Here is a 27,629-nt window from a genome sequence, read left to right on the forward strand (position 1 = left end):
TCCTACATGCAATCAATTGGATTTCTCCATTACCTTACCCAACACTTCCTGCAACCATAGATTTCTTTCTAAATTAGCTTTGGAGTGATTCTGTGTCCTCATAATGTGGTAATTGCAACAGCAAAGCTCTGGGCTGCTTAAAAGGCTTTGTCCAAAATCCCGCTGACTGGTCAGAAATGCCTTCAGGTTGAGAATCCTGTTAGTTTTTTGTTTTAGCAATCACCCAGATATGCTACCCTACTAAAATAAGTGAATGGAATGAAATGCTATGTGTCAAGCAATGGCTAGATATAATCATAGGAAAGGAAATAAAATAAACCTAGGAAAAGGTAGAATTCATCAGAAAACATGGCACTAACCCAGAAAATTAGACAGGAACACAATAAGCCTTTGTTTAAAAATACTTTTCAGTGCCAGCTATTTTGCAATCTTCTGATCTATGAGCCCGTCACTTGGAAAGTATTGTGGATTCTTAGACTGGGTTGAGGATTTCTTCCTCCTTCACAAAGGCCATAAAATATCAGCTGCCATCTTGGAATTGCATCTCCCCACACCTGTTTTTGAAGCTGTTTTTCTTACCGTAAAAGGCATATTCAAACATTGCGCATATACTTGATGTGTGTTTCTGGGTAGAGTTTCATCCAGTGAGCCCCAGGAGATCTCACTGACCTTCTTGTGGCTTCTTGAGCCTGAGGAAATCACAGTCAGCCTTTAAATTACCACACTTTCCTCAATGCTATACTTAGTAATACAGAAATGAAACAGATTTATTGACAGGGCTATAATTGGAAGTCATAGCCATGATGATAAAATTGTCAAATGATCAAATTACTTAAAATTAGAGACATCCTGAAGTGCCTTGGGGACTGAGAAACTGCTGTATTGGCATGGTCTGCGGTGAGACGCACAGCCATTCAATCGCTTCCTTTCGCAGCAGAAACCATCCCTCTCAGCCTCAAACAGAGGAAGCGGAGGGGGACCTTGAGAATCTTGCTAAACAGCCCTGAGACAGATAGAGCCACCACTGAAATGAATCGGACCAATTTGATTTTCACTTTCAGAGAGAGCCAGATGTTCACTTAGGAGCCTGAAAAATCGAGTGTTACAGATCAAGTGTGAGCAAAACAAAGCATGTGGATAGGATGTGACATAGAATAACATGGTAGGACTAATTAAAGTGGGAAAGTGCCACAGCCCAGGATTCCTTACATATAGGGGACCTTGTCCCTCACACAATGTGCAAAGTCCTAAAGTTCATACTTAGATCTTTCTCAAGCAAAATTCACATTGACTTCTTTGGGAGTTTCATCTGACCCAGGACTTCAGGATTGTCTAAACAAGGTGCATTTAGCATGTCCATTGCATCAGGAAGCTAAAGCATTGTCATCTACGACCCCTGCACCCGTTCTTTAATTTCTACGCCAAGTGCCATTTACCTAATAAAATGAACAACATAAATTGAAGATGCTCTGCAATTGATTTCATAAGCAATTAGATATCTCGGCACTTTTGAAAATTCCACTATCCTCCTATGTACATCTTTGGGTCTGTAAATGTCTTCATAAGCCTGGCCCCTAACCTGAGGCCATTTCAAAATACAACATTGGTTCCTAAGTCAATTGGGTATTTTTGGAATTGTATATGTAGTTGGATAGTCTTTCCATGTAGCAAATCCCATTTTTTAACATTTTCTCATTAACTCGATTTTCCTTTGGATTTGATGTCCTTACATATATTAAACTACATGCCATTTTTGTATTAAAATGTGAAGAATTTATGCTCTTTTTGAATTTTTACTACCATGGGGAGCATATGGTTCATTGTGTTCCATCTGAAATACAAACAGAGAAGATACATGAAAAAATCTAGATAACCACTGCAGTAAATAGATCCTAGACTGAGTTAGAATTTACTAAAATAAGTGAGACCTTCCTATGATTTTCTCTTTTAGGAAATAAATATTGAGTGGAATAAAATATTCCTATTATATTGATAAGAAAATTCTTATGAAAACAAACATATTATATGTACAGTCGTGCTGATGGGATTAGGTATTCAATTAGACAGAATTTCCACTTGCTGATACTGGTTTAACTTCTGGTCTATGAGCCCTGTATGAGGGAGCTTAGGGCCTGTAGGTATATGACTCACTGCAATATTTTCTCCTGCTATTTTATGTATAATATTTCATCAAGAAATGTCAATTATGATTAGTGAGTTTTAGACTGTGTTGTTCACTTAACAACGAATTCTATAGTTAAGGTTCCCAAATCACTTCATGTACAAGCCTTTATTTTTAACCCTCTCCCGCCCTTGGGGCTGAAGATTTCCACACATTGTGGACATTTTAGGAAAATGTCAGGGATATAAATTTTGAGTCTTATTTGAGTATTGGGAGCCTGAAAAGAAACTTTCTACTGAAACTATTGCCCCCACGACCTCAACTTTAGTTTGTGCAACAGATGACATGTAGTATTTACTCCTTGGAAACTCCACATTCACTGGCTGCTTTTTACTATTTGCCAAAGTACTTATCCCCCACACTCTCTGCTCACAGCTATACTGACACTTATGCCAGCAAAACTTGTGTGGCTCAGGGAAGTAAGCAGTAGTGTGCGCAGTACTAGTTTGATGAGAGTTACTCTATTACTGACATCACTACCATTGCTCTTTAGGGGTTGCTAATTATGTCAACAAAAGGTCTCTCTCTTGCCAACATAGAGTGGCTACGTAAGAGGTCTCATAGCCGTGCAGCTGTATCGGTACAGCTGAGCCTCTGTAAGATCTCTACTGTAGATCAGCATTCCCTGCAAGCTGTGCCCTTGTGCGACCACTTAGCAGAGCGTCAAATGCTGCTCACCTGATTACCAGAGAGCCCACAGCTTGGGTTTTTGTTTCTACTGGTGGTGCACATTCACACATGCCTGGATGCACGTGAAAAAATATTCCGCACCTGTATGGAAAAGATTAGTGGGAACATAGGTGTAGACATAGCCATATTCTGTGTCCAAAGCTGTCATATTGGGCACCCGCACGTACATGCTTCCCATTCTAGCAAGTGATCCAGATCCCTTTTGTGAGCCTGAAGCAGTGTTAACCACAGGGATTTTAAATGAGAATTTAGGCTCACGAATCTGACATAAAGATTAAATTTAAAGATAGGTTCATACCTATCCTGGTGCAACTTGTACTTGGAAGGTAATTTTGGGATTCCCAGGGATTACACAGACAACACTGTTTAGTAACGCTTACCGTTTCTTTATTTTTGCAGCATGATGGCAAGAGACAGCAATAAAAATAACAGATACAAACTATATGATGTTAAGTACAGTTAATATTTGAATACAGCTTAATCCTAAACACACACATGCAAGTGTCTTAAATGGTTATGCTAGGTTAAAACTCTGTTAAGTTTTTATAACAAATTATACTCAGCACTCCTTTAGTAAAGGGATCCGGGAAACCCCCCAGCTGTGGCAATGGATAGCAAGAGTAGCAAAGCAGCGAGAGTACCAAAGCAGAGCACAAAAATACGACGCTTTAAGAAAATGAAGGATTGGTACTAATAGATAAAGATATGGAAAGCGTTGCCCAACACAGAGTATTGAGGCTCTGGTATTGGAATACACCCATACAGTTGCAGTGGGGAAATATTTATACACCATCTGTTCTCAACCTTTAGTAAACACCTAACTTATGGAATTTCCCCTAGCTTCTTGGAATATTGATGAAATGTCAATGTTAACCATAGGTCTGTCCTATCAAGCTGGACCTTAGGTAATGCCAACCAATTCATAGGGTGATGACCGAGGCGTTAGTCAGTTTGTACAGACAGCTCCCCTTGTAGCTGCAAGATAAGTACAAATTGTGGACAGGATGGATGCCAAATGGTTAGACGTGCCCCTGTAGGTTTTCTTGCATTACTGTGTTCCTGCTAAGTGTGCAAAAAACTAGGCCAATAGGCCTCTGTAGGGGTAAGCCTGGCAGTGGGTTGGGGCCGTGGGAAGGCGGCAGGCGGGTTAAGCCGGGCGGTGGGTTGGAACTGCAGAGGGGGGCGGGGAGGTGGAGTTGAGCCGGGGTTGCACGTGGGAGGTTTGAAGCAGGGTGAGGTAGCAAGCCGGAGCTGTGCTTGGGTGGTGAGCCAGGCGTGGGGGATTGAACCGGGCCCACGCAGGCTGAGGGAGGGGTTGAGGCAGGGCTGGGGGCAGTGGGATTTTGAGTTGCACGTAACTCATATTAATGCGAGTTAAGCACAACTCAAAATCACGCACGTTGAGGGTTTACTGTAGAGGCTTAATAGGCAAAGCAGAAAAATCAAAATCAAATCACACTAATGTGCCTTTTATATGCCAGTAGAGGCAACATCAGACTGACTTGGAAGGGTGTGTAAAAGCCAGTGAATGAGAGTGCCAGTGAATTGTAACAACATTCTCCCGACCTTAAGCGCAAGATGAAAATTGTGAGGTCGGCATTATGGAATTTAGGCCCAGCTGGTCGGCGGAAGATAAAGACTCGGCAGCATCGTTCTGCATCAGAAGCTGCGGGAAGAGTTCAGAGGGCAGTATTGTGCACAACTGCACACTCAAAAGAGCAACAGCAGCTCCACAGTGCGAGTGCTGGCATATTCCGCAAGCACAATTCCGCTCTTGTTCCTGCAGACACTACTGAAGCCGATCTGTGCTTCAAAGGCCCCGGCTAGCAGCATGTCTCCTGAGACAGGAGAGGCAAAAGAAACAAAGCAGCCGCCACGTGCTTGTGATGCTGCTGCTCTGTCTTCTGAACAGTGGAGATGGTTCCCCTGGGGCAGAACATGGGAGAGAAGTGGTCCTCCTCCTCGCTGCGGCAGCTGAGCGATTACTCAGAGCTGATTCCCTTCCACGTCCATATGTTCCTAGAGATGCAGAGTTGACATACCAGATGAATCTCTCCTTCCAAATTCAGCTCTTCCCCTCTGCGGAGGAACTGCACCCAGTCTCCGTCTCTCACAGTTACCTCCTTGTGTGCCTGTTCTTACTGCTCATGTCTGCTTCAGGAGTCCAGATTTGGTGGCAACTGCTCTCTGAACTCTGCAGACAGCACTGCCTGGGTTGGAAAGTGACTAGTGTTGGGGAACCCTGGCTGCCCTCACAGGTCAAGGCACTGACCCTTGATTAAGGTACATTATTTGGAGACCCGCCCATTTCATTTCTCAATGTGCAGTCACCTCGGTACTGATGAGCATGACTGTCTCTGTTTTGATCTCCGTTCTGCAACTGTTTGATGCACAGAAGTCCCATAGAAGTCAGATCAGATGAGGACTCCGATCATTCTCAGGGAGCGGCCTCCATTCTAACGTGCTTTGCTGATAATAAATGTGAGAGGTTTATTAAACTCTCATCTAGTGGAAAATGAAGGCAATTCCGAGGCTTTATGAATAAAGGAATTAAAAAAGACCATTTTTCAGTTGAAGTATGGCCTCAATGAATTGACAAAGACAGTAGGCTTCTGTCCCCAGAGAGCAAAAGAGCTGCTTCTAACCAGGCTGTTCCTCAAGGTGCCAACCAATCAATGGGTGCTGTAGAACCTTAAATACTAAGAAATCTGCATGCAGTAAGTGTTCTGATTGGCTCTGAGGCAGGACACTGCCGCTCAGAAAAGACCCTCCTGAACTACATAGCAGGCTCAGCTAATCAGGGAGCTGGATACAGTGCTGTGTGAGAAGTCGTGTGACAACAACAGAAGCAAGCGTCAAACATGAGCCACAAGAACTGTTCTGACATATTGCCTGAGATAGTTCCTGGTCCTGCTGGGAGCGCTGGGACTTGATGCCCTCTCAAGGTTCCTTCCACTTTTGATATTCTATGGCTGCGTCTACACGAGCCCCAAACTTCGAAATGGCCACGCAAGTGGCCATTTCGAAGTTTACTAATGAAGCGCTGAAATGCATATTCAGCGCTTCATTAGCATGCGGGCGGCCGCGGCACTTTGAAATTGACGCGCCTCGTCGCCGCACATCTCGTCCCCATGGGGCTCCTTTTCAAAAGGACCCCGCCTACTTCGAAGTCCCCTTATTCCCATCAGCTCCTGGGAATAAGGGGACTTTGAAGTAGGCGGGGTCCTTTCGAAAAGGAGCCCCGTGGGGACGAGATGTGCGGCGACGAGGCGCGTCAATTTCAAAGTGCCGCGGCCGCCCGCATGCTAATGAAGCGCTGAATATGCATTTCAGCGCTTCATTAGTAAACTTCGAAATGGCCATTTGCGTGGCCATTTCGAAGTTTGGGGCTCTTGTAGACACGGCCTATGACTGTAGCTAGTGAAAAAAAAGATTTTGTTTCCTTTTTTGAAGTGCTTAACTAACTGAGATCTGGTCTACACAAGAGACCTGTCTCAGTATTACTACATTGCTCAACAGTATGAAAAATTCACATACACACACACACACCAATAAATTCCCCTCCCCCCCACACACATAGACAATGCTGTGTTGACAGGAGAACATCTCACACTAACATAGCCTCTTGGGAAGATGAATTAGCTACAATAGCAGGAATGTTCTCTCGTTGGCTAGAGCATCTTCATGAAGGCACTACCATGGCACAGCTGCATCGGTGCAGTGTTTTAAACATAGGCTTGCCCTTAGCTCTTAAGTGCCACTTTCAGAAGAGAATTGAAAGTCAACGAAACTTTGGCTCCTCAGTCACATGTGCACAGCTCCATCTCTGATGCTGTAGGAATTAGAGAGGCAAGGTGGGTGTGGCAGAGTCTTTGATCAGACTTCACTTTGTAGTACCTAGAGGCACTGAGACCTCATCTGGGGTAAGTGAAGGCTCTGTTCTACAGCCTCAGCTGAGAGCTAGCTGACTTTTAGCTCATGTGGTAGAGTGCAGGACTTTAGCCCCTATGCTCGCAGGTTCTATCCCAGGGGCCAGCAACCTGGGTCTGTTGCCGTTACAACTGGTGCATTGGCTGGGAAGAACTGCTGGAAGGCCCCAGAAGCTTGGGATGTTCTTCCTCAGCCCAGGGAAGCATATAGTACCGAGAGGCACTGAGACCTCATCTGGAGTGAGTGAAGTCTCTGCTCTACAGCCTTGGCTGAGAGCCAGCTGGCCTTTAGCTCACGTGGTAGAGTGCAGGACATAGCAATTATCTTTAAGTATGTCAAAATACTTACAGTCTGAGATCTATATTGTAAATGTTTATCTACAATGATAAATTGAAATAATTATGTACACATGCAATGTTAGAGATCAGTGTTTCCCAAAGTGTGGTCCATGGCCCAGTACTGGTCCCTGGAAAAAAAAATACTGGTCCTTAGAAAACATACACATTATTGCATACTTTTTTATTTTATATTTATTTTATTTTTATATCTATTTATATCTATTACATCAAGATTTATATTATTATGGACTATTATTATTGTGAATAAATAATAAACAGTGAAAATGTATTCATCTTTCATTTTTTTATATGTGTTGGTATTTGTGGGCCGCAAAAAAGGTACTGAAAAAACGGGTTCCACCCATATAAAGTTTGGGAAACCCTGTTATAAACTGTGAGTGAGATCTTCAGTTGATCATAGTTCCACAGATTTGATTGGCACCATGACATCTTGCCCCCTGAGGATCTGCTTTTATGTAAGATACTTAGCAGTAGCATGTGCATTCATTAGGTTTTATGTCTCTGTTTCATGCTTCTATTGTTTTGTTTCTCTCTCACTTTTTTTCCTGGCATTTCATTCTAATCCAAAACCACAAACAGCCCTTCACCAGAATTTTCCTGTTTCAATCCATCAATCTTTACTGCACAACCACAGAAGCCCTTCAAGCCTTTTTATTATTATTATTATTGTGCTTTATCTAGGCTGTCATGAGAAAGCTTTCTTACATTAGCCTTTTTTTTTAAATCTTTTACAGGTGTGTGTGCAACATTGACTGTTCTCAGACCAACTTCAATCCTCTTTGTGCTTCTGATGGGAAATCTTATGATAATGCATGTCAAATCAAAGAAGCATCATGCCAGAAACAGGAGAAAATTGAAGTCATGTCTTTGGGTCGATGTCAAGGTAATGCTCGGAGTGAAATTCATTTCAAAGAATGTTTTCAGGTTTTGTGCAGAAATAAGAACTAGGGCTGGCTTCTTAGGAGCCACTTCTTGTATTTTCAATTGACTCTTTTAGTTAGCAATGCCAGATGTGGTCTGACAGGGCGGGAACTTTGCTGATTACAGGCTTTGAAATATTGGCCCCTATATGAGCTGGGGCTAAACTCTGGTTGGTGCAGCTCGAAAGGGATGTTAAATAACCCTCCTGCCCCTACACCCAGCTCCCTCTTCTGGGGCCCTTCAGCCTTAGGTCTGTCCCCAGCATAAATCTGTATTGAGTTAAGGCTGCTGTGCCTGGTTGATATCTCTAGCCCCAAGAGGCAGTTCCATCTGCTACGCAATATTATGGCAAAAGGAAAATCCTATTCATGCTCTCTGTGCTGGAGGTTATAAGGGAGTCACCACTGCACCTGCTATGGCACATAGGGGTTTCACTGCAGATGAGGAACCTTGTCAGAGGGCTACCTCATTCCACTGCAGCAGTAAGAACAGCCATAGTGGAGCAGAGGATCTGGCCTGATGTCTGTGGTGGAGCCCATGTGAGCATCATTCTTGTGTAATCTGAATCTTCATGATGGCAGAGTCGCACAGCCCAGGCTAATGAATACAGCAGCCCTCCTCTTCACAGCCGAAAGGAAATAATAGAGAGACTTGTTCCCTGGCTGCTTTCAAGATTCAGGATTAGGATTCAGAGGCAGGCGGCACTGTTTCATGTGAGTGCCGGTGCAGCCACTTAGCTGATTTTCAAAATAAAAATGGGGATATACAATTTTAAATGGTTTCTATAAATAAAAAGGCCATTCACTCTCAGGATCTTTAATATCTTCCCCTCTTCCCTCAGCTTCTGACCTACAAATCTGAAGCACCCCTATTTACAGAGCTCTACTACACCTTCATGTTAAACACATTCTGTTTATATTCCTCTAAAATAGTTCTTTAAAATGAACCCTCCTTTCTTGTTTGCCGTTTTCAAATCAGATTAACAACATGTCCTGATTATTTAAAACAACGCGGAAGTCATACTGCATGGCAGCTGGGTCTTCCTGGATCCTATAACGCCGTTAGACAAATGTTAGACCTAGAATGGCAGATTTGTGCTCAGCATGGGCTGAATCAGTCTGAAGACCCTGATCCTACAATCGACGCTTGCAGGCAGAGCCTTGCTCCCGTAGGCCAGGGGTGTTCAAAGTCAGCAGAGGGCCCCCTTGGGAGGTGGGAAATTTTGTAAAGGGGTTCAGCATGATCAGCTGCCGGGTCTCCTGCTTATCCATTTCATTACAAATGCTGAAATACGGGACTGGTTTTATGTCCGTGTATTCACATCCATGTACTTATTAATTAAGTTTTTACATTGTACATACAGGTTGGAACTCCTAAATCCAGCGTTCTCTGGTCTGGCAGCATCCCTTCGGATGAGAGATGTCACCAGGCCAGAGAGCCAGGCAGGGGGGTGCAGCCTGCATTAGGTGGAGGGGGGTGGGTGGCAGTGGAGCCCACATGACCCAAGCAGTCCCCATGGGAGGGCAGGCACACAGGGCTGGGGCTGGCATCCTCTGGCAGCCCTGCAGGGCTGGAGACAGCCCTCCGCATGGGGCCAGGGCCAGCATTCTCCCAGCAGCCTTGCAGTGCCGGGGGTAACCACTGAGGGCTGGAGCTGCATCTCCAGCACAGGCCAAAGCCGCCTTCTCCTGGCAGCCTCGGGGCAATAGGTAGGGGAACAGCTCAAGGGCAAGGTGGGGGGTTGTGGGAGGTTAGTGACTTGAGGGCCATGACAGGGAATGTTCCCTGCTCTGGCAAATTTTCTTGTCTGGGACCAGTCATGTCCCAACCATGCAGGACCAGGGCAGTAGAAGCTGTACTTATTTCCCTGCAGAAAGCAGGTTTTTTCATATGAACATAACCAAAATTTCCATACGTTTAGATTACGTTAGGCAGGTTGAGGCTGGGGAGGGGGAGCTGCTAATTGCAGCAATGATAAGTGGGGCCCAACATAAAGAGTTTGCTCACCCCTGCCATACACAGCACCCTGCAGAGACTGACTTGCTTACACACTGTGACTTGCAGGACCGGCCTCTACTTTACAACAGCAGCAACAAACATCAAGGCAACAAGTTCTGTTTCTTTTCACACAGATAACACCACTACTACCACAAAGTCTGAAGATGGACATTATGCAAGAACAGATTACGCAGGTAAGATTCCTATTGTAATATCAGTAATATGAGAACCACAGTGGGCAAAATTTGTGGTGAAAAAAAACCTTTCACCCCATGTTTGCAAAATTGTGGGTGTCGTAATCATTATATTTTCCTTGCTTACTTGCCATAAAAATATTCTGTCTGTTTTAAAGCTGAAAACTGCCTTTCCTTTTATCAGTGTCTCACCACCACTTTTGCACAAACACTGCCTATACTGATGGCAATTAGATAATATTGCAAAATGCTCACCCAAGCAGCAGGTATTGGTGGAAGTCAGTACAACTTTCAACCAATTTTTTTCAAATTGTTATTGGAACCCCTGGATGTAGTTTTGTATAGCTCCTTCCTATAATAGAACAACTGCCACATCATCTGATGCTGCTATAAGAAACATGTCTGTGTTTGTAAGTAAAGTTAAGAAGGTATTTATAGCAGATTTTTTAAAATGATAAATGGCTTTAATTTGTTTAGAAGCTCCAGTAAAATTTATTGGCCACATAGCGTGATATACCATTTTAAATTAAAAACATGAAAATGTTATGTTGGGTTTATCGAATTTTGTTTTGGGTGAACATCTTTCTTTTTCAAACCTTCTTTCAAGGAAGATTAATTTATGAGTAGCTTTTGTGCAAATATTCACAGCTTGACTGTAGAACTGTGAATTGAAGCATTTGGAGTGTTCTTGTTAAAAATGCAGCAAGCAATGTATAATTGCTTAAGCTTGTGTTGTTCTTGTGTTGTGAAACTAGATCTTTACAAGAGAGTACTGTTGAGCTACAAAGCTTTGAATTCCAGGTTTACCCCGCCGACATGCTATGCAGTGAAGGTGAAATGCAGTTTATCTCTTAGTATGCTACAGTGTCTTGTAGTAATAATTTTTGAAACTTTTTATTAAGGCAACGTTACAGCAAAATGTTGTGAAATCATACATTACTTATTCAGCATCAGAGTAATAGCCAGAATCTGGCTCAGGATGCTGACCTACTGCCTGGGGAGCATTCCCCACTGCATAAGTTATAACATTTGACAACATTCTTTTTGGTGTTTCTCCTGTGTATGTATTTGGTGTGAAAGCTTTTTCCATCATAAGGAGAATCTGTAGGTTTTTAGATCATAATTCCGCAGGAGAATGCTTTGCATTTTTCCAGTTGTGTGCAATATAAAGTCTGGGAGCTAACAATAAAAATAAATTCATTTGACATTTCTGAGAAATGTAGATCTTTTACTGGTTCATTATCCGTGTAGGTTGGGGGAATCTCTAGGATGCTGGCATTTTGTCAAAATATTACTTTTTTTAATAATTTTCTTCCAAAACCATGCATGGTGACAAGTGTCAGAGGGGTAGCCATGTTAGTCCTTATCTACAAAAACAACAAGAGGTTTTGTGGCAATTTGTAGACTAACAGATATTTTCGAGCATAAGCTTTCGTGGGCAAAGACCTGCTTCGTCAGATGTATGTAATGCTCCTTTTCATGGGCCTCTATAATTAGACCTCTGGAATCTCCACTACATGCATCTGGTGAAGTGGGTCTTTGCCCACGAAAGCTTATGCTTCAAAATATCTGTTAGTCTATTAGGTGCCACAAGACCTCTTGGTTTTTTTCCAAAACCATCTAATTCCTGGACACACCTACCAGAGGTGCATGTATCTACCCCTTTCCCTGAAATTCCTCCGCTGCGACAACTTCCTAGTAGCAAACAGTGTGATCGCTCTGAATTGGGGTCAGATGCCGCCTATGCAGTATTTCATTTAAAAAATTCTTTGAGTAATATAGACTGAAGATGTTATCAAGCTCATAGAGAGACACACTCATTAGATTAATTTCATCTTTTCATCTCCAGTTCAAGTTGAACCCCTCTAATCCAGAACTCTCTCATCTGGCAATATCTGTAATCCAGCAAGATTTCAGTTAGCTGGATGACGACTAGGTGTGGGTCATTTCCACCTTGCTGAATAGACCTTGTCAGCTCTGGTCCTCCCTCTTACTGGGACCCCACTCTTTAAATACCCCTCTGAAACTACCCCCCCCCACTCATGCATCTGACGAAGCAGGTCTTTGACCACGAAAGCTTATGCTCCAAAATATCTGTTAGTCTATAAAGTGCCACAAGACTTCTTGTTGTTCTTGAAGCTACAGACTAACTCTCTGATAATGGTCCCATACAGTTTGTTTCCAGCCTCCAGTCCCAGCCCACAATGTTCAGTGCTGTTATTTAGCTGTAATTTACCCCAAAATGTCTTCTAAGAACTAGTGAGCAACGGAAATGTTGGCAATGTTCTCGAAAATATTGACCTTCCGTAGTCCAGCAAATTCCATCATCCAACACCGGTCAAGTCAGAAGAGTGCTGCACTAGAGAGGTTCAACCTGTATTTTGTTAGCATTTCCGTGAATATTTTATATATACTAGAAATTAAATCTTTTGTTCCAGCTTGTTCCTGGGAACTCCTCAAAAGTAGGTAAAGCTCTAGAGCTACCTTCTACCCAGATTTCACAATAAAATGTGACTTGTAACTGTGGAAAATGTGGGCTCAATGTGATTTACATTCCAAAAATCTCTTGGTATGATTTCAAATCTAGATCCTAAAACAGCTGTCTGAACTGAATAATGTCAGCTCTTACTGATAACACTATTGTTATTTGCTGGAGATAGATTCTTAATTCTTAATTAAAGTAGTTTAGGGAGGGGGCCTTTGTGACAGGAATTTAGAAAATATCTACTTAGTAATGTACAGTAAACTCTCAGTTATATGGACCCCAATTTAGCAGACTTTGGGAACAATGGGGGGATGTCCATTGTTCCCAAAACCTACTGGGGTCTATAAAATCTTCCCCCCCCAAAAAAAATAGTTTAGATATGTATCACTGCTGAAGCCTGGAGGAGATGCCACTTCCTCCGCTGGAGCCGCCATGCACGCCTCCCACCAGGGATGGGGCACGTACATGGGCAGATTGGCATTCACGTATGCACCCCACCCCACCACTCCAACAGCAGCTCCTCCTGGTCGTGTTGTGACCTCTCCAGCTGTGCGCAGCAAGGCAGCTCCAGATGCGTGATAAGGTGCCTCCAGCCATGTGTAGCGAGGCAGCTCCAGCCCCATGTGGCGGAGTCCAGCAGCTCCTTCAGTGGTGCCAGCTCCAGTGAGTGGCAAGGTTTTGCTTTGGTTTTGGGAGAGGGCAGGGTTGGGGCTGGGGGGAGCCTGATGGGGTGGATGGGCAGTAAACCTGTTCAGTTAACAGACTTTCAGGAATAGTGAACATCCCTGCCTCCATTAGTCTGTTAAATCGAGGGCTTACTTTATGCTTACTCTTTAGGATGACCCTCTGCAGAATAGGTGACCCCTCGTAAAATTACTTGTGTTCCAGGGAGTTCAATGGCAATGAACTCAGAGCTATGTAGTACAAACATTCAAAATGGCATCAAGTTGACGGAGCCCCTATTAAAAGAAACATTGCACAGAGGGATTTATGTTATTCACTGTCTTATCTTTAAGGTTTGCATGGGAAAAGGTCTCTCTCTCTCTCTCTCTCTCTCTCTCTCTCTCACACACACACACACACACACACACACACAGAGTTTCATACACCTTTCTCACACAAGGATTGGGGTGGCTGACCAACCTAAGCCAACCCTCCCTGCCCAGAGCTCTCCACCTTTCATAGCCAACTCAGTCCCAAGGGCAAACCCACCTCTCCTGGTACCTGATGCCACATCTTCTCAAGGCAATGTATAGGGGGCATGAAGGGTCACAGGCTCTGCTTCCCAGATGTCTGCGAGGGTTCATAAGAGAGCACAGCCCACAGCAGCCTTTTGGCACTGTGCAGGGAAGAAGGGACAGGTGTTATATCCAGCCACCAGGGTTTGGGGATGGGGCCTATTTCCCTATGCTGCATATGGGACACGTGGTAAAATTACCTGTAATCAGGAGAATTCAACAGCTGTCAATCAGAACTGTGCAGTGCAGACATGCAAATTAACCCCAAGCTGACTGAGTCCCTGTTGGAAAGAAGCACTGCATACCTGGAGTCATTAAAGTTTGTGTGAGGAGTGGTGACACATATATCCATACATCTCTCCCTCATATGGGTGGGGGTGGCTGACCAACCTTACAAATCCTCCCTGCGCAGTGCTCTTCACCTTCCATGCCTTGCTGGGCTCCTGAGACAGACTTGTTGCTCCTAGTACCAAGTGCCACATCTTCTTGAGGCACCATGTGGGGTCACTGGCCTTGCTCCCCAGATTTCTGTAAGGGTTCACACCAGAACAAAGCCAATAGCAGCCTCTGTGCATTGGTCAGGAGGGACGATACAGGAGATGCCTGCAGCTGGAGAAGGGTGGGATAGAGAAAACTCAGCCCATCTTTTCAGAGATCATTTCTTCCCCACTCCCACTCCCCTGTGGCTAGAAACAGCTTTTCTGTTCCTGCCTATTGAAAGGAACCTACAAGCTGCCACTGGCCACCAACATAACTCAGGCTACCTCTACACTACGAGATAAAATCGATTTTTAATAAATTTGATTTTTAACCTCGTTCTTATGAATTCAAATTGTGTCCACAAAGCTTCTTGATATTTGACCCACCATTTTTCTGTCAAGTTTCCGCGTCCCCATTACCCTGTGCAAGTTCAACAGTGTGAGCAGTACATTGTGGGTACCTATCCCACAGTGCCTAAGCACTGGTTGGTTGTGGGCATTTTATGTTTGAATCCCATAATACAAAGCACTGTCTCAGAATTCAGAGCACGAGTAACTGTGCGAAAATGAACTGGCGATTGCACCATTTCCTGCTGCAGCATTCCAGCACAAGCATGGACCCCAAACACTTCAACTCATAGCACGCATCATTTCAGCAACCACACTGGCTGTCGCACAATTTTGCCTTCAGTTACAAACCTCAGTGATGGTTCAGTATGATGACGATGATGATGATGGTGATGATGATGACACCAACAATGGTTTGGAAGAGCAAATGTCCCAACTGCAAATCTCCAAGAACTCAGAGCTGCTGGGTGCCCTGGATGCATTGGTGACAGCGGAGTGATGGTTTTGGACTCATGAGACCAGCACACACTCCTGGGACCACATCCTTTTGGAGTCCTGGGATGACCAGCAGTGGGTGCTGAACTTTCACATGCACAAGTCCACTTTTAGGGAACTTTGCGATGTGCTGGCCCCACCCATGAAGTGCAGCAACCCAAGAATGCAGTCAGCTTTAACAGTTCAGAAGCAAACGGCAATCACTCTGTGAAAGTTCGCAATGCCTGACAGTCACGGGTCAGTGGCAAATCAATTTGGGGTGGGCAGATCTACAGTGGGGTCCACGGTGATGCAGGTGGCCCATGCAATCTGTTGGCATCTCCTGAGGAAGACTGTGACCCTGGGAGATGTATGGGCAGTAGTGCATTGCTCTGCTGCCCAGCGGTTTCCTAACTGTCATGGGGCAATAGACGGCATGCACATCCCCATCATGGTCCTGGCCCACCTGGCCCCTGAGTATATAAACTGAAAGGGATACTTCTTGATGGTGTTGCAGGGGGTTGGTAGATCAGAAAGGTCATTTCACTGACATCAGTGTTGTCTGGCCAGGGAAGGTTCACGGTGCGCACATCTGAAATTCTGGACTGTACAGAAAACTCCTGGATGGAACTCTTTTCACAGACCGGAAAATCACAATTGGTGACATGCAGATGCCTATCGTAATATTGGGTGACCCTGCTCACCCTTTCCTCCCTTGCCTTATGAAGCTCTACACAGGAGCCCTGGACTCCAGCAAGGAAAACTTCAATTGCAGACTCAGCAGGTGCAGAATGGGGGCTGAAAGCACCTTTGGACGTTTAAAAGCGAGGTTCAGATGCTTATTGACCCATTTGGACCTTTCTGAAACTAATGACCCCAGTGATTACAGCGTGCGCTGTTTTGCACAGCATTTGTGAATCCAGGTGGGAGACTTTCCTGTCCATCTGGAATTCCAAAGCTGAGGCCATAGGCAGGGCTTACTCGCAGCCGCCTACACAACCATCCACCAGTAAGCAAGCTGAGGCATTAGCAATAAGGGACACTTGAAACATAGCTTCATGGATGATCTGTAACACACATGCCACCCGCATATTTCACTGCCACAGTGCCAGTAAATAATCTTGTGTCTTAATGAATGAAGGCTTTTTCGTGGTGGGAGGGGGTTAAGTTGCAGTACATAGAATGCATGTGGTGGACAGCTGTGCCTTCAGCCCTACCCCAACCTGCCCAGTTCCATCAGCCGCACATGTGCTGCAGACCTGGGCATAGCAGTGGGTAGGTTTGCCTTCAGCCCTCCCCCAACCCGCCTGGGTTCCCTGAGCCTCAAGTCATCTGTGAACCTGGCCATGTTGGTGAGCAGCTGTGCCTTCAGCCCTCCCCTGACACCCACTGTGATTTTTGTTCCCACCATTCCTGCACACCAGGAAATCACACTGAGCTCAAAGGAAAGATTATATTTTGGGGGAGAAGACGTTTAAGTGGCAGGGAGAAGAAACCTTCTCAAGGGTGCTTGAATAGCCTTTTGCAGTGGCCCTTGGGGCTGGAGCGGCAGGTTATCGTTGCCCTCCCTCCCCACGTTTGTGGACCATGACAATGAGGGGTGGGTGACCTCTCATCAGGTGACTCCAGGCAGCAGGTATCGGCTCCTGCACTGCCGTGGTGGGAGTCAAGCACAGGACCTCTGTTTGCTCCATAACTGCCATCACAAGCTTTGCTGAGGCCTCACAAATGTAAAGGGACAAGAAGCATGTTCTGTAGTTTGCCAAAAAAGACATCAGCCTCCTAAAACTAACAGATACGAAGAAAGAACTGCTCATGCTGTGTGACCAAAAGCTTGAAAAATTTGCTAAAATGCTGTGGGGCACCATGACACCAGATCACTGTCTGGTTGCCCTGCGTGGCAAGGTGTGCTGCTGTGGAAGCTGCAACAAGATAGAACTGCCCAAGAACCTCATGAAAAAATACAAGAGTGCTTGGATGAGGCCTTGGAGGAGATGTCCACAAAGGAGAAGTGCTCCATCCCAAGAAACATTAACACACTGTTCTGAGGGGCACAGAACCATAGCAAACTCGTACCCATACCCAACTCTATGCCTATGCCCACCCACAACTAACTTCTGTCATGCAGAATAAATATTCACCCAAACAGCTTGGTCCAGGGCGCTTAGGGGCTGGCGTTGAGGGGACCAGTTCCAGGTCTATGGTGAAGAGCTCTGGACTGTCGGGAACAAGTTCCTCAGTCCCCTGCTCATTGCCCCCTTCCTCCTTTCTGTTGCCCTCTTCCTCCAGGGCTCACCCAAAACTCCATACCAGTGCCTCCACAAGTATCATAATTAAGACTGCACTCCGTGGTGGGGTTGCTCCCCATAAGCAGCTGTTGATAATAGAAGTAGGTCTGTGGAGCTGCCTCTGGCCGCTGGTGGCTTCCTGGACTTTCTGATAGGCCTGACAGAGTTCTTTCACTTTCACCCGGCATTGCGTGAAGTCTCACGAGTAATCTCAGGTGGTCATCTAGCATGACATCTGATCATAGATTGATATATTTCTCTTGGCCATCCAAAGTCTCTTCACCACGGATTGGTCTCCCCAATTCACAAGAGGATCCAGAATCTCCTGGTGGGTCCACATTGGGGTTCTCTTGCGAGCCTGAGAAATACGAGGTAGCTCACCTGAATGCTCATGATTGTAGTAGATGGCTAATGAGGTAATGGCTACCGATGTGATGCGATGGCTACCAATGAGGTGCGATGAGAGGAACAAAGGAATTTTTTCATAAAGGGTGCCCTTTATTTTTGCAGGGCTGAGTGCTACTGAATTGCAATTCAAATTCTAATTCAAATTCAAATTCGATCAAAACTTTGCAGGCTTCCTGTGACCTTCTTCCTGCACACCTGGATGGAGAGCAGCAGAGAAGGAAGCAGCCATACAGGGAGGGTCACCACATAGCTTTGTGGGATACAAACAGGACACTTCTGGGGGCTAATAAATTTGAAATAAGGACATGGCACTTCCACACTAGCCTAGTTCGATATTTTAAATTCTAAACTGATGCTATACCCATCCCGTAATAGCAACATTTTGTTATTGGTATTACAGCTCAATAAATCAAGCTAATAGTATTAACAGTGAAGCCAGTGACCTTTTTATATCGAGCTAACACCTTTAAATTCGATTTTCTCTCTTAGTGTTGACGCAGCCCCGGCCAGCTTCTGTCCACTGACTACAGTGCGGGCAGGAAAGGGTAAGGCCCTAAGGATGCATTGTGCATGTGGGCCCAGGGAATCTGGCTGCAGAGGCTTCAGAGAACCCAGGAAAAGATGTGGCTCAGCAGGACAGGGTGCGTTGGGGACAGAGCAACAATTCACTGCCTGGAAACAGGACCTAGAGTAGGATCAGTGTGTAACAGAGTGCTGAGCCACTGCACAAGGGACTACTGTGGAGCCTGCAGGGTCAGGGCACATACATATTGGAAATAGCTTCGTCCCCACCAGTCCATAGCTTATTCGTGGGGTGGAGAAGCTTCCCCATGCCAGCGCTGTGCAGGACGTTGGCAAATGCCAGGATGGGCATCCTGGGCCTGAGAGTCTTGAGCTTCCTACAGCTGCCGTCCAGCAGAGGTAAAAGGAGTGGGGGAGGAAGGAGCCTGCCAGGGAAGCTTTGGTGAGCTGAGTGATCTGACCGTGGTGTTTCTCCATCTGGCCCCGGGAGCAGGACGCATTCTGCCTGCAAAAAGAGATCCAGAGGCACAGCAGTGCTGAGGGGGGAAGGAGCACACCAGAGAGAGAGGAAGCATGTCAAGAGTCAATTGTTGTGCACCACAGCCAACACGTAGCCAGCCACTGCCTGCCTACGTTCACCCACCACCACAGCAAGCAGCCAGGGCTGGCTGGAAGCACACCAAGGTGTGAGGGGTACCTGTTGGCCAGGAGAAGGCACACAGCAGGGACTGCTCTGACAGACCAGCAGGGGGAGCGGCCAGCCCTGAATGCTTCTGCTTTGCCCAACCACCGTCCTCGCACACTCATCCCCATCGTCAGCCCCTGGTCATGAGCAAGGATCCAGCCAGCAGCAGGACCCACCAGTACTGATGGGAAGAGAGGAACGAAAAATAAGGGACAATTTGCTCATTTTTAAGAAAAAGTAGGAACTTAAAGACACTGTCCCTTTAAAAACAGAACATCTGGTCTCCTCACCTGTTCTAAAGGCGTTGTACTGAGCTTATGGCACAGTGAGCTAGAGGAGACCTAATTAGTAACCACAGAACCTAAAGAGCATGAAGGGAGCACACAATGGGTTCACTTTGCTAGCTCTGGAGTCAAAATGCACTGTGCTTCATATCTTCTCTGTTATCAAGAAGGTCCTGAGACAGAGAGGAAAGGGATGAAAGGAACCCTGCAGAGTCATCCCCGAAAGCTTTCACTGATCCACATTTTTCCCTCCAAGCTGGTGATCAGAGAACCCAACCAGAGACACAAGCAGGATTCTGGTTGTATCTTATGACAGGTGGGGAGACAGCAGAGCTGAGCTAAATAGGTTTATTTTAAACTAGAAATAAGGACAAGCCATATCATTGTGTTAAATCTGTATTTTCCTTGCTTAAGACCTGAGAGAGAGTGGTGGAGGCTCTGGGGTCAAAATTAAGGCCTGCAGCCCCTTTCACAATTCTGTGCTAACCTAGCTCAATCTGGTAGCCTCTGGTAATATAGCTTTAGGATGGCAGTGAACCACATGAACAAAAGAAGTACATTGAAGTAAAGACCAACTCAGCTTAACAATAAAGGAAAGAAAGGTTGAACATTAGGAAGAGTGGGAAAATAGCAGTGATAGCAAGGGAGAGGGACATTCAGGAGGAGGGATGGTGCTAAGTGTTGGTCATTGGAGGACCCCAGAAGATGTCTTGGAATCAGAAGCAGTAGGGAGAGAGAAAGGAGCTAAAGGCTGGTCAGCAAAGTCATGACAGTCTCCATTTTGGAGCACAGAAATGGGGTAATAGCCTTGAGAAGAGAATAAATAGCAGCAATTAGTTGCGGGAGATTAGAAGATGGATTAGAGGTGATGAAGAAGGTGACACTGAGCTTTTTTCACAGGAGGCAGGAGCAGGTTTGAGGCAAAAAAGAGCAAAGTGGTAGTGAAGGTCTGCGAGAATCAAGAACTGCAGAGAATTCTGTGAGAATGCTGGAGTGAACATTACAAGAAGAGTCTCAGAGAGGGAGCTGTGTTAGTCTGTATCTTCACAAAACACAAAAGTGGTCCTATAGTACCTTAAAGACTAACAATATAATTTATTAGGTGATGAGCTTTTGTGGGACAGATCCACTTCTTCAGGTCTGGCAAATCCTAATAAGTGATAACTGAGACAAAGAGAATTTCAAAGAAAGATAGAAAAAAATTAAATAAAAACTGACGTTCTTCAATACCTGGCCAACATTTCTCAGTTGTTATTTCATTTTTGTTTCTATTTTCCTTTTAAATTCTCTTCAACTCCGGTATCAGTTATTAGGATTCTCCCCATCTGAAGAGGTGGGTCTGTCCCATGAAAGCTCATCCCCTAATAAATAATAGTGTTAGTCTTCAAGGTGCTTCAGGACTGCTTTTTTGTGTTATTACAGGAAGAGAAAATCATGGGGTTCTGTTGGGTGATGAGAAGGAGAGAAGAAGAGCATGAAAACAATGAGTCATTTTCCCCATGGGCAAATCTGTCATATCCCAAAGAAAAAATGAGACCAAGGAGCTGTAGTTTCTACGTTGTCCCATCTGCACAGAAGACATGCACTGAATCTGTGTCCCTAAGTGTGCGAAAATGGAGGAGACATCCTGTGTCATACCTTTTATGCAGTATTATTTATCTAACTATATAAGGTATTATAATTCGTAGCTAATCCCTTGCACCTTCTTTCCTAATTTGAGGCCAGATAATAGGCATATGTGTTCCTTATGATGACCTGCCTGTTGGGACAGGTCCTCTTCCAGCGTAAATTGATTCCAATGGAGCTAAACCAGTTTGCACCAGCAGAGGATACAGGCCCTTTTATGTATTTAAATCTATTGTTGTTTAATTGCTGATCTCTGATTGTGTAACCTGGTGTGTCTAAGCATGTGTTTTGAAATCTGGTAAATTCATGCTGAGCGACGCATATGACTCCAGTTTCACTCCATGTTCATGGAGTAACCTCCATGGAAAGCTTTAGGTTAAAGGAATCAATTACAAAAAATATCTAAATCCCTTAGTAAATTATTAGCTAAGATGGAAAGAAAATGAAATAAAACTGAAGTTCATTAAATGTTCAGACTTCAGTTTTAGAAACACTTGAAGAACTGTACACACCTTGTGTTTCTCATGTTCTGTAAAGAGCATTGCTGTCTGACTATCTTCATCATCATCAATAACTGTGGGCTCAGCGGCCATTCGTGTCTGATGCCTCTCTCACTATTTCCTTCCTTCTTTCCCTATCCAGTGCAGAGTGGCATAGTTTCTGTAGACTAGATCTGCACCGATCTATGACATCATCTACCCATTCTCTGTGGGGTCTGCCTCTCCTGTTCAAACCATCGATTATTCCAGATACTAGGGTCTTGATTTTTCGTTCATTGTTCATTCTGCAAATATGTCCAAATAGTTGCAGCTTCTGTTTTATAACCTTCTGCAGCAGGTTCTTTTTTGGCTGTATTTTCCTATATAATTTTTCATTGGTGACCTTCTGCATCCATCCTATTCTCAGAATCTTTCGATAACTCCTTTCGAACGCCCATATTCTTCTTTTCGAATCTTTTGCTATCACCCGTGTCTCACATCTGTACAACATGCTGCTGAATACACACATTTTCAAGATGCCCAGCTTCGATCTTAATCTAATCGCTTTGCTTTTCCAGATCTTATCCATCACCTTCAAACTCGCTCTTGCTTTCGCTATTCTAGTCGCTATTTCCTTCTTACAGTCTAGATCATACGTTATGTTCCTCCCCAGATATGTGAACTTCTCTGCATTTTCTAGTTCAATACCACTGATCTTTCTTCCTATTTCCTTATCTCCAAATACAATTGTTTTTGTTTTATTGATGCTCATAATCAGTCCGTACTGCTTCCCTTCTTCAACACCCTCACCGTTTTTGCTAGCTTCTCCTCATCTTCCTCAATGATAACTATCTCATCCGCGAACCTCAAGTTGTTAATTCTTTTCCCGTGCACAGGTATCCCTTCTACCCCTTCCTTGATCTTGTCCATTGCTCTCTCCAGATGTGCAATGAAGATACTTGGCTATATTGCATCTCCCTGTCTCGTACCTCTACTTGTTTTAAACCAACTTCCCAACTCCCTGCATGTTCTCACCACTGCCTCCACATTATCATTGATATCTTTCACCAACCGTATTAGTCTGCTATCCACTCCGTATGACTCCAACACTGCCCGTCACTTTCTGATCTATACTGTCAAATGCCTTTTGAAATCGACGAAGCAAGCAAACACGTTTTTGTTCTTTCGTCGAGCTTTCTCCGCTATCAGTCTTAGTGCCAATATCTGCTGTGTGGTACTTCTATCTTTTCTGAACCCTGCTGGCTCGTCTGATATATGTTCTTCTATCTGCAATCTTAATCTCTCAGTCAGTATCATCAGCAGCACTTTCAGGGATATTTTGTTATAGTGGCTGTTAATGTATTTCCTCAGAATAGGTAAGCCATATTCCTCATTGTGCTGAGCTTTATGTGAAGAAGTAGCACTTCCTTCAACTCAGTGTCTCTGAAATAATAGCTCCAAGTTAATGAATCTTGGGGTTTCCGCAGAAGTCCCTTTACTGTGCCTAGTAGCCTTGGATACCTCTGAGGCCTTGTCTACACTACAGATGCATTGCTGCTGTAGCTATATTGTAGGCCTGGTCTGAGACAGGCATTCATTCTCTCTTATTAAAACTCTGAATCACATGGACTGACTTGACCACGAACAAAGGGAATAAGGGGAATAACTGGTAACATCCATTAAATTGATCCGAACGCTGCTAAATGCAGGGGTGGGAATCCAACCCATGGCTTGCCCCCGTGACTTGACAGTATCCCTTTTTAAATGAAATGTTATCTATCCTTCCACGTCGACCATTGCCTAAAACGTTGCAGAATAATACAACCCTACAACTTTGCTTTGGAATACCAAGTATCATGTAGCTTTTGTACCATGAGTTTGCAAACCAGCCATTACTGTCTTCCTTAAGGAATGAGCAAGCGAGACACATAGTGGCATATCATCCAGCCATCTTACAAAAGAGAGAAACCTTTTCTCATCTGCAGCTTCAGAAAAAGGTTAATAGGATGGCATCTTTACATGTACAGATCTCTGTAAATTCCATTTGCATGGTATCTAAGTCAGAGGTGGCCACACACTTAATGAATACTTCACTTAGTAAGTGTTGGTGTTTTTCCCTGATATAAATAACGAAGCACATACAGCATTTGGACACATGGATAGCTAATTGAACTCTGTTTAGCATATTGTGTTGTACATGTGTATGATTTCCCTGCTATTCAGCTGCCTGTAATTTCAGTAAAAAGGTTCAGTAAACTCCATGCGCCTTGAAAGTCAACAACTCTTAAACATTTATTTAAATGTCAGTTGCATTTGCGAGAATATGCTTCTATTAAAATCTATCAGGTTTCTGCGCATTGAAAACAAAGGCAATGGAAGTTCACTGTGGAAGAAAAATGTTTTTCAGCTTCTTCAGCCTTGTATTTTTTCTTCCAATTATGCCTCTAATTTGTGGGACCAAATTAGTCATTGTTTGCTTTGGGAAGCTTGAAGATATGATTCAAGCAAGGTGGTAAAGACCAGGAGGCCCATCCTTCTCCTCTCCCAGGCCCTTTGCAGGAGCTGGAGATTTGGCCGAGACATCCTTCTGTCACAATTTGGCTGTCAGGCCAAATTTAAGTGGTATTTTGACCCCCTTTCACTCAAATTTGACCTGGCTGTCCTTCCATCAGAACACAGAGGTGGCCAGGCCAGTTTGAGCAGCATGGTAACACTGTGCCCCTGTTTGGCCCCTTCTTTTTCAGTCCTTCCTGTGCTCATGGGCATTGGTCATCTTCAACCTCTGAGGAGAAGCAGGACAGGAGTCCCCGGTGGGAGGACTGACCCCAAGCTTTTCAGGTTTCCTACTGAAATGGAGACACAAAAGGAGGGACAGATCTTGGGCTCTCAAAACTTCCTGGCTCTTAATGGGGATGTGCTATTAAGCAGAAAGACTGTGGAGCTGGGTGTCGGAAGAGATCAAGCAGTTGGGTACGGGATCCGGCTGATCTGGGGGAGGGGCAATGGGGCAGTTGCCCCAGCGCCCAGTAGTTCAAAGGTTCCCAGGCTCCTGTCCATCGCCAGCCTTTAAATCACTGCTGGAGTGCTTTGCTGGGTGTGCTGCATAGTTCTGAGGGCCGGGGATAAGGGGACATGCCTCAATCCAGCCAGCACTAAGGACTGCCTGCACCGGCCCCTTCTGTCTGAGGCCCTGCCCTTCCTGGGGGCATGGAGCTGGGCTTTCCACGTCTTGCCCTGGGGTCCACGTTGGCTGCTGACCCTTCTGGGTATGGAAGAGCAGAGGGGGAGTGTGTGTAGTGCTATATGCAATAGGGAGAGAGACCTCTGGATCCAAAGGCAGTGTGAAGGAGTTCAGGAGTGGGTAAGGGGATCATGTCAGAGGAGAGTGCAAGGCTGGGTGCCAAGGGAGGGAGGTTGGTGCTGAGTTCAGGCAGGCAGGTTGATAGGCTTCTAGGCCCCTTCCTTAGGAAAATTCTGGTTTTGCCCTTGTTTGGAGATAAGAGCTGTGTCTACACGTGCACGCTACTTCGAAGTAGCGGCACTAACTTCGAAATAGCACCCGTCGCGGCTACACGCGTCAGGCGCTATTTCGAAGTTAACTTCGACGTTAGGCGGCGAGACGTTGAAGTCGCTAACCTCATGAGGGGATCGGAATAACGCCCTACTTCGACGTTCAACGTCGAAGTAGGGACCGTGTAGACAATCCGCGTCCCGCAACGTCGAAATTGTGGGGTCCTCCATGGCAGCCATCAGCTGGGGGGTTGAGAGACGCTGTCTCTCCAGCCCGTGCGGGGCTCTATGGTCACCGTGTGCAGCAGCCCTTAGCCCAGGGCTTCTGGCTGCTGCTGCTGCAGCGGGGGATTCATGCTGCATGCACAGGGTCTGCAACTCGTTGTCGGCTCTGTGTATCTTGTGGTGTTTAGTGCAAGTGTGTCTGGGAGGGGCCCTTTAAGGGAGCGGCTGGCTGTTGAGTCCGCCCTGTGACCCTGTCTGCAGCTGTGCCTGGCACCCTTATTTCGATGTGTGCTACTGTGGCGTGTAGACGTTCCCTCGCTGCGCCTATTTCGATGTGGTGCTGCGCAACGTCGATGTTGAACATCGACGTTGCCAGCCCTGGAGGACGTGTAGACGTTATTCATCGAAATAGCCTATTTCGATGTCGCCACATCGAAATAGGCTACTTCGATGTAGGCTTCACGTGTAGACGTAGCCACAATGTCCCATTCATCCCAGTGACTGCTGAGTTCTCTCACCATTCAGAGACGTGGCTAATTATATATAACCTGAGCCGAAAGAATGGTGAGGTAAAATGTACATGTGAAAGACCAGAACTGAGGTCTGTGCAAATCTGCAAAATATTCATGAAGAACAAATGCTCACTTTTTCACGAAAGATTGTGGCAGCTATGCACAACTATCCATGAAATATAGTTACCAAGTTACCAAGAAGGTGGAGCAGGAGCTACCAGTAAGAGCTGGAAAGCAGATTTGTAGACAGATATAATCTTAATCATGCAGAGAGACAGAAGAACAAGCAAATGAATAAGACAGCAAAGCAAGAAGAGCATCTTTCAGAATGAAAGGCAGCTAAAGTGGCAATTGTGAGCAAGAGTCAATAGGAAATGTATTTCCCTTACTGTGAAATAGAGACTAATAGACAGCAAGTGCAGAAAGGATCACAAGCAAACATGATGCAAAGACAAGTTCATAGACTCGATCATAAATTAGATCTAGGAGGAAAGGATTTTTGGTGACACAATAGTGAGTCATTTGTCTTGCAGTACACCAAATAAAATTGATGGTGGTAGCCCAATTCAGAGTCATTCCAGTTTTTCAACATTTTTGTATTATCATTTATTTGTATTACAGTAGCTACTTGAGACCACAGTTGAAATCAGGGCACCTTCACATTAACCATTGTGCATATGCGTAGTAGATAAAAGTCTGCACCCCAAAAGATGTACAATCTATCTACATAGATAAAAAAGGCAAAGGCAGTATTAGCTCTGTTTTACACATTGGCAACTGAAGCATAGAGAAGCATAGAGTGACCCAAAGAAACTGGAGGATTGGGCCAAAATAAATCTGATGAGGTTAAACAAGGACAAGTGCAGAGTCCTGCACTTAGGATGGAAGAATCCCAAGCACTGTTACAGACTGGGGACCAACTGGTGAAGTAGCAGTGCAGCAGAAAATGGCCTGGGAATTACAGTGATGAGAGGCTGGATATGAGTCAACAGAGTGGCTTTGTAGCCAAGAAGGCTAATGACATATTGGGGTGCATTAGGAGGGGCATTTCCAGCAGATCTAGAGAAGTTATTATTCCCCTCTATTCAGCACTGGTGAAGCCAAATCTGGAGTATTGTATCCAGTTCTGGGCCCCCAGCATAGAAACATTGTGGATGCATTGGGGAAGGTTCAGTGGAGGGCAACGAAAATGATTAGGGGGCTGGAGCACATCACCTACAAGGAGAAGCTGAGGGATTTGGGCTTATTTTGTTTGCAGAAGAGAAGAAAGGGCAATTTGATAGCGGCCCTCAACTTCCTGAATTGGGGACTCTAAAGAGGATGGAGATAGGCTGTTCTCAGTAGTTATGGATGGCAGAACAAGGAGCAATGGTCTCAAGTTAGAGAGCAGGAGGTCTAGGCTGGTTATTAGGAAAAACTGTTTCATCAGGAGGGTGGTGAAGCACTGGAATGCGTAACCAAGAGAGGTGGTGGAATCTCCATCCTCAGAGGTTTTTAAGTCCCATCTTGACATGGACATGGCTGGGATAATTTAGTTGGGGTTGATCCTGCTTTAATCAAGGGGCTGGGCTAGATGACCTCCTGAGGTCCCTTCCAGCCCTAGAATTGTATGATTTTATGATTCCTTTTACAAAAAACATGTTGACTCTTCACCAACATATCATGGTCATCTGTGTGTTTGGTAATTCTGTTCTTTACTGTGGTTTCTACCAATTTGCCTGGTACTGAAGTTAGGTTTATCAGCCTATAATTGCCAGGATTACCTCTGGAACCCTTTTTTTTTTAAAAAAAA

At 45.0% G+C, this 27,629-nt stretch overlaps 1 protein-coding gene across 1 annotated transcript in view; it reads left to right on the forward strand.

Moving 5' to 3' along the window:
- Positions 1-27,629, forward strand: part of TMEFF2 (transmembrane protein with EGF like and two follistatin like domains 2) — a 215,728-nt gene that overhangs the window by 122,734 nt on the left and 65,365 nt on the right. The window contains exons 6-7 of the mRNA XM_075001261.1: positions 7,896-8,044; positions 10,215-10,274. Of these exons, the coding sequence (XP_074857362.1) occupies positions 7,896-8,044; positions 10,215-10,274 (209 nt within the window). The remainder of the gene's footprint in view (positions 1-7,895; positions 8,045-10,214; positions 10,275-27,629) is intronic.

Source organism: Carettochelys insculpta, chromosome 8 (genome assembly GCF_033958435.1).
Source record: "Carettochelys insculpta isolate YL-2023 chromosome 8, ASM3395843v1, whole genome shotgun sequence".
Lineage (NCBI taxonomy): Eukaryota > Metazoa > Chordata > Testudines > Carettochelyidae > Carettochelys > Carettochelys insculpta.